Source organism: Dermacentor albipictus, chromosome 1, assembly GCF_038994185.2.
Source record: "Dermacentor albipictus isolate Rhodes 1998 colony chromosome 1, USDA_Dalb.pri_finalv2, whole genome shotgun sequence".
Taxonomy (NCBI): Eukaryota; Metazoa; Arthropoda; class Arachnida; order Ixodida; family Ixodidae; genus Dermacentor; species Dermacentor albipictus.
Genome location: NC_091821.1, coordinates 322,574,105 through 322,586,791, shown reverse-complemented (window position 1 = coordinate 322,586,791; position 12,687 = coordinate 322,574,105). Strand labels below are relative to the sequence as shown.

Genomic DNA, 12,687 nt, shown 5'->3' with positions numbered 1-12,687 from the left:
GGTTTCTTAGTACATGTAGGCGTTTGTCCCTAGGCGTGCCGGCATTGCTGAGGGTAGTAGAGTTTGTTTACGCTCAGACGCTAGCTGCTGGCGCGGTTAAATCGGTGAAGCAGCGCATCATTTGGCAACTGCGGTGTCGGACAGACTGTTTCGCGCCTGCGGCGCTCGTGCTAAGTCAGTCAGGGCGAATCATAACTTTCTCGCGCCTTACAGCGAAATACCTTGTAAATAACACCACAGATGTTTGTATGGGAGCAGTAGTGACCGTAGCAGAACCCGGGCCGCATATATTGAAAATCCAGAGTGCCTTAGCAACCGCAGTTGAATGCAAGTTGCTGAAAGACTGCCGGTGACAATGACCAATTCAGCACCAGCGTCGCAGGCGCGAGAAAGTCTATTCGACATACCTTTAGAGGCAAAGTTTTGACTGGTGTTGCAGAAGAGACGGGGCACAGTAGTGCTGAACATAGCGTCACAAGTTGGTGGCTGGACGTAATTATATTTATTCAATCATGGTGTTTTTACTATTTGTAACAACGTGTGATTATTTTCCATTATTGGCGGCGCCTCCAGGACACCAAAGCTAGAACCCGGACTGGTCTGTGGGTGTTGGCTCATCGAAGCCTGCGCATGCCAGGGGTGTATAAGATCGGCAGCCGATTTTTTATAGAAACAACCCATGGCACTCTTCGGCCTCTGTGGCCCCAACCCACGGGCCGCCCTGCTTACAGCTTTGATCCCCACTGCTACCCCTTGGGTACCCTGTAGATTCTGAGCCACCTGCTCTATTATAACCTCAGGTGCTCTCCTGAGGCCTCCGTTTGCCGGTTACATGTGCCCTCCTGGAGCATTGCTTGTAAAGAATGCAATCTATTGTCGCGACGAAAAAAGCGATCCGTGGCTTATAACAACACCAGTCACAACCTTTCCCCTTCACACACAGCGATCACCAAATGGGGCGTCCGTCCAGGCCCACTGCCTCAACGTGCGGGCAGACAGCGGTGGAGAGTAAGCAAACTAGACCGCACTCTGTAATTCCTGCATGTCCAGGCGACAAATGCTACAACACACACTAAGAAACCTCCTCTGTAGTGCCTAGGCAGAGTCATATTCAAGGAGCTAACACCCCCAGATATTTTCTCTCACGCTCGCTCTTACTCGCGCCTGCACACAAACTGCTGGTGATCCCTCAAATGAATGTCTCGTCAGAAGTACCTTGTTCCCACCATGTTTTTTGAGACATAGGTTTGTCTATTATGTAGCAATAAAATAAACATGGCTGCCTTGACGTATTTCCAGCCTTTTGGCAGTCCCAGCACATGCAAGCATGGCCTTTGAAATCGGCGCACGCTTATCGGAGACGCCATCGCTGGCGGTGCGATTTGAACACCTCCTAGTGCCACCCAATCCTATATGCCTCACGTGCCTCTGCGCTCCGCCAACTGTCCGAATTATTCGAAGTGCGATGAAATATGTCCGAATTAACGGTAGTTTCGTGCCACAGGGTTATGTTCATGTTTGACGGGACCAGACGACGTGTCCAAATTAACGTGGTCCGAATCAACGAGGCTTTACCATAGAGTAAGATGGTAAACGTAAATAGTGGGCACTCCCATAGGCACCTGCGGCCGACTTTGGCTCTCAGCGCACCTAGCAGAATCGGCGAAACGCACCAGCCTCTAAGACGGTTGCGCACATCGTTGAATCTCTGAGGCCCTAATTTCAATTTTGTTTCGTGTATTGTATTTTATTTTTTTGGTGACCCATATCTTTGCCTAAGTTGAGTGATTTCATGCAGGCACTTGTGCTGTTGTTTATATGTTGTGACAACGAGTGCGCAAAGGTGTTTCACTTATGTTAGTTTCATTTAAATTCATATTTGACGTTTCAAGCTGTAACTTACAGCAACAATCATGCCAACTGTTGATAAAGTAGAACTTTATCGCTTATGATATTGTACGTCTAGTAACTCACGCCAAAAGGTGTATCGCAAATAAATGTGCCATGTTCCTTAAATATAAATAAACTTGCTGCACAGTCAAGAAGGCGAAAATAGCAGACAACAATTTATTGCAGCAAGGTTGTAAGAAGCAAATACATGAAAACGGGAAGAAACAGCAAAATGCAAGTAATACAAGTATCACACTGCGTACATTTATTGAGGTTTGAGGTTTATTGACTTCTTTCTGTACATCAACAGAAATCGAAGCAAAAGCAAAAGGCTATACCGCCTGACAGAGGCTTTTGCTCCGAGATACAGTTCAGCAAGCAGGCATAAGCAGACATCAGATAATCATTGAACAATCTAAATTGTCTCTAGTTATATAAAAAAAACAAAAAATATAACAGAGTAAAGAAAACAAGCAGATAGACATACTACATATATTGTAACAAGCAGCAAAAAAAAAAACAATGTCTGCTAAGAAATAAAACACAGTGTACATTGAGTAAGATAAAAAAAAAGTCAATGCACATGGAGGTTGTAATCAACACTTAAAGAGTAATTAAACACGCGATCAAGCCCAATCCGATTTGAATTTCTCGGTCGCGATTGGTTCTTTTGCACAACCTGCGCGATGGAGCCAATAGAAGTCGAGAATTTCGATCCGGATCGGACTTGATCGCGATCAAAAGTGGTCGTGTGACACCGGTATAATGGAGAATAGTCGGAAATTAATGGCGTGGTGGCAATAACTTTGCACAAGCAAAACACATAGCAGACGTGTTGCAACTATCTAGATAAGGAAAAAAAAAATAACATACGCGACAGCAATTAATTTGCTACAAACGGGGTGGTTTTAGAAGAAAAAAAAATATGACTTTTTTCTTGTACTTCTGCGAAGGAGGGTGAATTAGGGTAACAAAATTACGTGAATGGTTGCTTGCTGAAATAAAATGGCTGCAAAAATAATTAAGCACACACCAACATCCTCATCTCGAATGTGTAAGCCAGTGTGTCCGTCATTAAACAGCTGCAATTAAGCACTTTGTGTCGGGGGTCTTCACCTGCTGTCTCCGAAGCCTTCCAATAGTCTTCTGATACTTGGAATCTCGCCCTTGAGTATGCATGATGTCCTTTGGCTGTACAGTGTATTTTGAGGAAATGGTGGAGATTCCTGCAATATGCAGAATGACAGACAGAAGGTAAGCAATACTGGAGGCTTCAAAGCTATTGAATGTAGACGCTATGTTCCTTCACATAAGCAATACTGGAGCCTGCAAAGCTTTATAATGGAGACACTGCTTTCCTTCATGTAATGCCTTTGGGGGGGGGGGGGGGGGGGGTTACAGAAGCACTGTTATGAATGCTAAGAAACAAGGAACTTTCTACGGTAACGACTCCATACACAATTAAAACATGAAAACACTTATCTTCAGCCCGATGCAGAACAGCTAACAACTCTCGAGTGCCCATAGCCTGCTACAGAGGCTGAGAGAGAATGCATAATTGCCATTCTGCAAATATTGCACATGTACCGCTTTAGAAATAGCTACATTTCTTTTGCAAACGTAGAGCGCCATACTTTTTCAGCAGTCGCTGCGCGTATTATAAAGCTATCTGGCTCGAACGGCATGTGTTCATAGGCTGCATTTCTTAACAAACCATTTTATTTTCTAACTTCGTCATTGTATCGAATGTGCCTCGCAGTTCGGACGCTGCCGCACGCTGTTATCGCTAGCATAACCGCTCATTGCTGCGCATAAAAAGAAAATGCCAAATGAAAGTCAGCGTAGAAAGTGGGCAGCAGCTGTTCACGGCTTCAAGGTCGCCATCACTCATTCATGCGGCTAACAGTGACATAACAAAATGCGAAGAGAATAAGTCATTAACAACGCGCAAAGGAACTTGCTGTTGCCTTACCATGAAACGGCGACGAAGCAGACACTGGCAGAAGAACCCAACAATGATGCTTAGGTGCCTTTTTCAGAAAGAGCCCGGCGGCACTACCTGACTAGGCTTCGCACGTGGTGGGTCATGCCCAGTGGTCGTGCCACCTGTCAAGCTGCCAGCCACAGCCATAGCTGCATTTTTCTTGATGTGCTCTGCTACCTAGCGGAATTGGCGAAGCTCCATAGCTCGGCCGCGAAATGGCTCGAGTGTCTGCTGTTGTTGGTTACTATGTTACTCTATAGTTTTACTGTATTCGGCCGGTTGATATAGTGTTTGTCCACTGATATGGTAAAGTTGTGAAAAAAAAAATCGCTATTAAATCTTGTTTTTGCAAGTTTGTGCATTTTTATGTGTTGAGGTTTTACCATGGTTGCAGCAGTGTTTGAGGACCTCAATTTTACAGACCACTGATTAAATTTTCTAAGATGGAGAAATGCTTTTTTTGTTTGACTTGGTGGATAGCGGTCACATTCGCCATGTTTCCTTGTATTGTTTTAATATACTTTTCAGGTTTCTTTTGTCGTCTCATATATATATAAAGGCAATCGGTGCAGTCCTTGCTGCTTTCTCCACCCTGTACTTAGTGCAGTCCAAACCAGTTGCTACATTGTGCAACACAGAGATGGCATTTTTGTGGAGAAGCATACTTCTTCCAGATCCATTGACATTGGCTGGCTTAGCAAAAGCAAGAACTTGAATGAAGTGCGCCTACTGTCATATGATACTATGCGTCCGTAGGCTAAAAAGGAAATTATGTGTGACCGCTCTAAACGGGACAAAGGAGGATGCTATTCAGCAACAGCTTGCTCTTAGTTGAATTCCACTTTTGGTTATATGCAGTATATGGTGATATTGGCATTCCCAAGCATTGTTCTGAAGAGCAGCTCTGTGCCAAGATGTACACATGAATGTGAGATTAAGGAACGGGCTGTGTTCTACACCCCTATTCCTAGGTTGTATTTGTAGAACCTCTGCTTGCTTGGAGCAAACTTCATCTGTCCAAGAGCATGTCTGTTGAGGCTGAATAGAGAAGGCTTCATATACAGTACTACATGATTAACTTCTCAGGCAAGATCGCCTGAGAATCTCACTTTCTGAATGTTCGCTTGCCCTCTTGCAATTGCCTGGCGCTACGCTTTCATCAGCATGACGCCCAGTGAATTACGAGAGGGCAAGCGAACGTTTGGAAAGTAAGATGTTTGCACACTCTTGGCTCTGGCTTTCTTTGTAGTATGAAACATTAGAGCTACTTGGGAAATCACTTGAGTCCCGCAACTGGCTAAGTCACTGCGTAGCAGCACTGTTCACAGTCTCCGATTTAGCGCTTTTTAGTGTAGATTGTCCATGTGTCCCTGTGGGGGAACTGCATAAAGACGTTCCTCCACCCTTTCCCCTTTCCTTCTTCGTCCTCTGCCCCTTTTCTCTCTCTCCCTCCTTTGCTGCCGTTTCAGTCAACCCCCGTCGGGTCCCTCCAGACAGGACAGGAGGTCATCGTTTCCCCAAACAGGGAAAGGCACATTACAACCAATGCCCGGGTAAGGCAGCCAAACAAGCGAAACTTTTCCCCTTCATCCCCTCATGCTTAGTTTACCACTGTCTCTCGGTCCGTCTCTCTTCCTGTTCAGTCTTTCTTTGGCGTTGCATGGCACTGTCTCAAAGGGTGGATACAGCCATCACAATGACTGGTTGCATTGGTGTGGTTCTGAATGACCTTGCATGCTGCAGGGCAGCATTTGCCACATTCGTTGCTAATTAAATAAGGTTATTTCAGCTTTTCAATTACTAACACTGCTTCTGCATATTTGGTGGTACCTTTGCATGTTTGTGCATCTGCATCTGATCTGCGGGTGTGTTTATGTGCCTGTATCCATATTCTACCAGTTAAAATTACTCAATGACTAGTGTGTGCCAATACATCTGAAATTATGTCATTTTGCATATTTGTATGTTATGACTTTTTTGTTGTTTCATCACGCATGTACTTAGTGGATATTCTTATTTGAGCTTTACAGTAAGTTTAAAGGAGGCTACTGTGCAAATAGAAACCTGAGGAGCTTTTAATATTAATATTATTTCTGTATGTCTTCACAAACTAAAAGCCCCATTCACACATGCGACTACATGAATAGCACGACCTAGTACAGTGTACCAATGTCAGCTTATTAGAGCTTGATTCAGCTAATCAGGGCTTGCAGACGGCCATTTTCGCCTCCTAAAATTTTACTATTGGTTGTACATGAGTAAAATTATTTTTTTTTCTCCCTGACTATTTTGGAAACCTATGCTGTCTTGCTGGTATTAAAGAGTTCTGTTCGCAACTGTCACTTGGGGTCTTCGACTCCATTTTTTCGTAAGCCTGTGAATACGTGCATTGGGTTGGGTTGGGACTGGCATGTCATTTACATTTAACTTCACAACTGCACAAAATTGGTGAAGGTTGTTGGTGCTTGCAGCTACCAGGGCCTTTTATTTTTCAATCTCTTAAGGAAGCTCCGAAAGAGGGGCATAGAAAAATGTTTTCAAGGGCCAATATGGCCATATCGTCAGAATTATGTGTGACAGGCCACTACTAATGTGCCTGCAAAACAATGATGTTTCTGTGAACCTTGGCATGGGTTGTGGACCTGTGTGCTCCATTCTACATATAGCTTGTGTCTCTTCTTGCAGAGCAGTGTCACATGATTGCATAGTAAAGCAGTATTTTCACTAAACACACAAACTGCACAATCGTGTGATGGGGAATAAAAAGAAATGTGATGAAAACTTACTTCCAATCAGTCCAATCAGATGGCGTCCCGCTGACGTATGCTCGTGTGGTAACTCGACTCCAGGAGGGAGAAGTATGGTTTGCACAGGAAATTAGCTCCAGCGCACTAGCCGTGTCTGCCATGTTACCATTGCCATGGTGGTGCCCTGAGATTGAGCTCAAGGCACAAGCTGGGGGGCGAGGCGCGAAAAGGCACCTCGATCCCCGCACAGGATCTCAACCTGCAAGTCACAAAAGTAGTGGTTCAAGGCAGCGGGATAATCCAAATAGCGGTGGTGGCTTCTAATAATACTATTTCAGTCCTGCAGTCACGGCTTAATGTCCAGAACATCCGACACCAAAGGGCTTCACCTCCTGAACTTTTGGAAAACCTCATACATTGGCACTATAGGGTGAAAGGGGTTCAGATTATCGGGCATGTTCGAAAAATCGGGGTTAGAACATATGCCATAGGGTGTGCCACTAAGAAGTTATTTACATAAATATTCAATTACTGAATGGATTGTATTGGTTTTTCTTGCAAATGTCTGTTCTGGCAGCTGATTCTTCTGTAGTGAGGTGGCTCGACTAAATTTTAGGCTTTATTAAAGAAAGTGTTTAAAGTGGGAAAAGAAAACTATACTGAAGTGCAAGGCTGAGCTACATGGCCCAATTTTGTACATCATTTGCCTATATCAGACCTAATGCTTTAATTTTTTTTTTGTTTTAACTCGCAAGCTTTTGTGCCAACACTCGGTTATGTCATGCAAACTAGTATATAAACACACTTGAGTTTCATATGCCATATGCAGGTCTTTCAAGCCCTATGATCAAGCACTTTAACTCCACATAATGTCCTACATACTTGGTCCAAGGACTGCACTTGTTTTTCTTCAAGTTTGGTCCATGTTCTTAAGGTTCAGCCCATACAGAACAGACATTAAATAAATGCACACCTGACATGCTTGCCACTTGCTGTGTGCAACGACCTTGAGAAGCCTATATTTTGGCTTTGCCTGGTATTTATTATTGCTGGCACGTGAGTGTATAGCTACAGTAGTGAAAGTTGGTTCAACACTGAAGCAAATGTTTCTAGGTAAAGTTAACTTCGGACGTTGGGCCTGATTAAGGTTGCACAGTAATAAAAGGCTGCTGGTTTTCTCATGAGATATGAGCAGAATGTTACAATGGAAAGTGCCGGCATATCAGGAGGCACAGGATTAATGAAACCTTACTTCACAAATGCATGGGAAATCTTGCCCAGGGCATTGCACAGCAGCAGGCACTGCCTATCCAAAGCTGCATACATTGTACAAACAGAAGCAGTTGGGTGGAAAGCATGATGGAACAAGACACAGGGTGGCACTGCAATGCAAATTTTGTGACAACACTGATGCTCTAAGTCAATTAGCTTCCCTCTGACTCAATTGCAAAAGCAAGGAACAGACTGAAGAGAAGCTCGACACGCCATGCATGGTGCCTCTATGTACCGCACCGACACCATGCGGAGATAGCGCAACACTTAAAGGACGGCAGTATGGCCTGTGGACCGATAAGTTTAGAAATGCCTTTTTTTTTTTCTCCCATTACATACAGTGCATCCCATACACAAGAATATATGTCATTTGCCTTTCGTCTCCTTTCAAGCGTCACACCACCTGGAATGCCACAGAAGTCCTTCCAGTCAGTGCCCATGCTAGGTCTAGTCACTTGTACATTAGCTTCAAAAGCTTTAGTGGCTACTGTACCATCTTCTAGGTGTTATAATTCCTTCCTTGCACACATGTACATACATGTGCACATTCTCTATTATTGCACGGTTGTTGCCTAGTGCCTCATTTAGTGAATCAACATTTGAGACATGTACCAGTGTTGCGAGTACCACTTTGGATGCTTGCCTCTGTGTGCCTGCAGTCAAACCCCCAGAAGAATGCATGGTTGGACCAAAGCAACCCACGGCAGGCGGGCAACACACTGCTTGCCGAGAAGCTGGTGCATCAGGGAGGCGGGGCAGGTGGCGTGCCCCAGGGATCGGTCCAGGTTGTCTCCTCTACCAATGGTGACCTGGCCAATGACGACCCCACCACGGGCCACTCCAACACACCCATCGCATTACCCGTCGAAGTGGAGGTTGTCTCGGATACCAAGTGAGTTGTCATATTCCAGCCATGCTGGTCTTGCTCTTTGAAGCTGTGTACCTGTATTGACCACATTAACAGATACTTTCACATCACATTGGAATATTCTTTCACATCTATGTCTCACTTCAATGAGTCTGGTACAATTCGTCGCTGTGATGATGGGCGTTCTGTGCACTGGCTTAACCAATTGTCTGTCTAATGTGACTGGATACAGTCCCTAGTCGCGAGCACGTACAGGCTGTTAAGTGGACAATGCCGTCCTTCGAATGAAGTGGTCACTTCGCAAGGAAAGATTCCAGGGTGAATATTTTGCAACCAGCTGCTCATGGGGTCACTCAAATGCACTTCAGTACAGGAAAATTGCGTTACTCAAGAAACTTTCTATTGTAGGAATCGCCAAGGGGTATTGAAGCACACTGTCTTTATTCAATTAAGGGGCAGCACTATGCTCCGCCATTTCCAGTCAAGAAAGAGCTTTAGAACGGGCCAGCCCTCTTTGTGAATAGGGTGTCAAGTTTTTGCAGAATTGGTGTCAGATGCAGACTATTTTTCTTGTAAGTTAATTTTTCCTGCATTGTATTTTTTATTGAAAAATGATTACCCTGAATATCATCCAAATGAACATGGAGCAGTGAATGTGCATATGTTGTTGTTGACAGTTGAATTGTGGCATCATAGGAATCAGATCAGTGCCTTTCGCAGACAGAAGGAAAGGGAAAACTAGACCACTTATGTGGCAAGAGAAAGCAGGAAGGCTTTCATAACATGCAAAATGCACCATAGGAAGAGGGGCTTTCTTCACTACAAATTTGCCGCTGTTGTTCCCACACTGAACGCAATGCTCGCAACAAATTAGTGGCGCAGTATGTTTTTAATTTGTTCCATCTTGCTTGAGCTACAACATTCAAACTATTAAATCACATTGAATAAATTTATTTATCCCGTAAATAAGTGCAGTAATGTCAGTGGGTTGGTTAGTCTGTAAACTACCTATAGGTCGCCTACCAATTGTTATTCTCTGGCAAATTTGCCCATAGCAGTTCTGAAGCTAATCATTGTCCGCCTTGGCTGCCCTAGGTGCTGCTGCTTTTTCAAGAAGAAAAAAAAGATAGGGCGCCAAAAGTGACTGGCCCTGGCGGCTTCGGCCACACCGGACCAGGAGGCCACGCTGCTCTGGACATCCCCTTCCGATTCCAAGGAGAGTGTGCCCTGTGCTGCTGCCCCCCCGCATGCCACAGCGGCTGCTGGTGCGCCACACATCTCGTCCTCGGCCTTCTGATGGCACTGCACTATTTATACCGGACACTCCCCACCACATCTCTCAAACCACCCGGATTGCTGAAGAAGAGAAGGGCGGCCATTCGTCGCCCATCTCTCTTTTGACGCTTGCTCGGTTTGGAGGGGGGCACGCGCACTGCTGCTGTGTCAGACATGGTGTGCAGTCTTACTCGCATGGTGAAGAGACAGGAGGCAGTTTTCCTTTATTATTTTTTTTTCTCTATGGAGGTGTTCACAGTGGCCCAACTGTTGCTAGGGCTGTTGTGCAATGGCAGTGTTGAAAGTCAGTGGGCCTTCCCCAAGCCCTCCTCCACTCTCCCATTTTGTTTCTTTATCCAGGTGACCTGTCTTGCCAGTTACTACACACCCATGGACAAGTGGTGTCATAAGTTGCCAGTTGTCTTGTGAATGCATAACACTTGACCGACAGTGGTGTGCTGGAGGTGGTGGCACTGTTTTTTTTTTTTTCCCCTCTTCTGCTGCAGCTGCAGTTGCTGAAAAGAGCTAGCAAGTGAAATTTACAGCAGTGCAGATGTTCTTGTATGTACGTGTATGGGTGTATCTGGATCACTTGAGAGAGGCCCCAAAAACTTGTGTTATACTGCCTCGGAGGATGACAGTTTTCCAGCTGTCTTGCCTTCTATTTGCCCACCTGGCCTAAGAGAGGTCTCTTTTTTTGTACGTTAAGTGCTTTTTTTTTGCCTCTTTCTTTGTTACATTCTTTGGTTCTGACAGAAACTGTGGCTCGCTGGCGAGTTAGGTTTTTGTTTCAATGCCGCTGCCACTTTGCGTGCCTCTCACCTCTGTTACGTCTAACATCGTGTACCTACAGGCGCATGTTGATGAATGTGCATGCTGAATACACATGCGAGTACACGTAGTCCCGGTCACTTGAGCAGAGCAGAGAGGGAAAAAAATTTTTCCCATTAAGCTAAAAAAGTGAGCAGTGTTGCCTCTCACCCAGCCGCATCACATCCTTTGGTAGCTGGCACATGACACCGCAGCCTTCTTATCGAGTGAGAGCGCATCCCTGGTGCAGATCCTTGTGAGGAGTGAACAGTCAAGTCGCAGCAAAGTGGTGGTTGCACAAGGAAGTAGTGATCGTCAAGCACAAATGCAGGGGAGAATTATGAAAGAAAGACAAGGCAAGCTGTGCATGTCTGAAGGAGCTTGCTGGTCGTGCTCGCAGTGGATGAAGTTAGGGAACGGAGAGGGTCAGTGTTTGAGGGTCTTCGCCTGGCCCCCCACACACAAAAGAAAAAAGACTTTTGCGTGTTGTTTCCCACAAACAGTGTACAAATTGTAAAGAATAGTTTGCTCTTTCTTTCCTCTTGCTGTGAAATCTTTTTGTGTACCAGTCTTTCCTAGTTTATTTTTGTGTTTTGTTTTGAGTAGGTTTCTTTTTTCTTGTAATAATCAGGTTAAAGGAAACGACGACTCGTAGGAGTGTTGGAAGCTAAGAACAGCAAGGTCATAGGCATCAGAATAATATCCTGATTTATTACAGCCAACAGAGGTGATGACAGCCTCTTGTTGTCTTTCTGTCTCCCCTCCACCCCCCTAATTCTATGCCATGTATGTCATTGCTGTAATGGAGTGCGCCTCTTTCCTCCCTGTGTATAATACATTTATCTCTGCTGCCTTGTACATAAAGAAACATAATAGGTGGAACAAGAGATGCTGCTGCTTTTTTTTTTCCCGCTCTTTTATTCTTGTCTTCACTTTTATCTGGGCATGTTACAAGCACAGTTGTTAGCGTCTTCTCACAGCACTTTTAGCAAAAAAGACGGCGGAAGTCGTCTGTGTGCGGACCATTTGTTGCCTTTGCAGCCTTGGCAGTGCCGCAAAGGAATGGCATTGAAGACATTGTTAGAATATAGCTTAAATCTGGTGGTTTCTGAAACTTTTTTTTTTCTATTCCATTCTTTCCCTTCTCATTTTTTTCAGCATGTCATTTCTGCCGTGGTACTTAGTCATTTTGTTGAGGCACAGCTTACTCTCGCCTGATTATCATGCGTGTGTCGTGTCTTCAATACCCCCGCCCTGTTAGCTTTGCCTTTTCACACTAGAATGAATGGTTTTTGATCTCATGCACACTGCTCTCCCATATGTATATTACTTGTTGCCTCCGTGAATGTGTTTATGCATGTGTGCATTCTTACTCTTGCTCATTTCGCTTTGAATTCACCTGCATCGATCAGCGCACAATCCGATAGGCGGAAGCGATGTGGCAAACTCGTCTGTCTTGCAGTGCTCCTAGTTTGACAAATTGTGCTGTGCTTTAAATGCTTTTAAATTTCTGAACACTTTTGTTCTGTTTGTTCCTTTCCCATCACCTTTCTTTTTTCCCATGTCTGGTCTTGGTTGCATGGTATTTCTTTAAATAGTTGTAGCTTGGAACAATGCAATACCGGTGGATTTCTTTATTTTGTCTCCAATTGTTTCATTGCATTGCATGCGTGGTCCCACAGTGCGTCACTCAGGCAGCCACACAAGCTGCCCAGAGTTACAAAGCGTATGGACTTGCTCTTTCTGCTGTTGTTTTTGGGGCATGGGATGGGCCCTACCATGACACTATTTCCTTTCCCTTTGGACATTATTAAATGAGTCCGATCGATGACTATTATATA

General features: G+C 44.7%; 1 protein-coding gene across 1 annotated transcript in view; it reads left to right on the top strand.

The window, feature by feature from the left end:
* Nucleotides 1–10,499, top strand: part of gish (casein kinase I gish) — a 61,444-nt gene extending 50,945 nt beyond the window's left edge. The window contains exons 9-11 of the mRNA XM_065453248.2: nucleotides 5,344–5,427; nucleotides 8,553–8,785; nucleotides 9,857–10,499. Coding sequence (XP_065309320.1) covers nucleotides 5,344–5,427; nucleotides 8,553–8,785; nucleotides 9,857–9,905 — 366 coding nt within the window. The 3' untranslated portion in view covers nucleotides 9,906–10,499. The remainder of the gene's footprint in view (nucleotides 1–5,343; nucleotides 5,428–8,552; nucleotides 8,786–9,856) is intronic.
* Nucleotides 10,500–12,687: the final 2,188 nt, after the last annotated feature.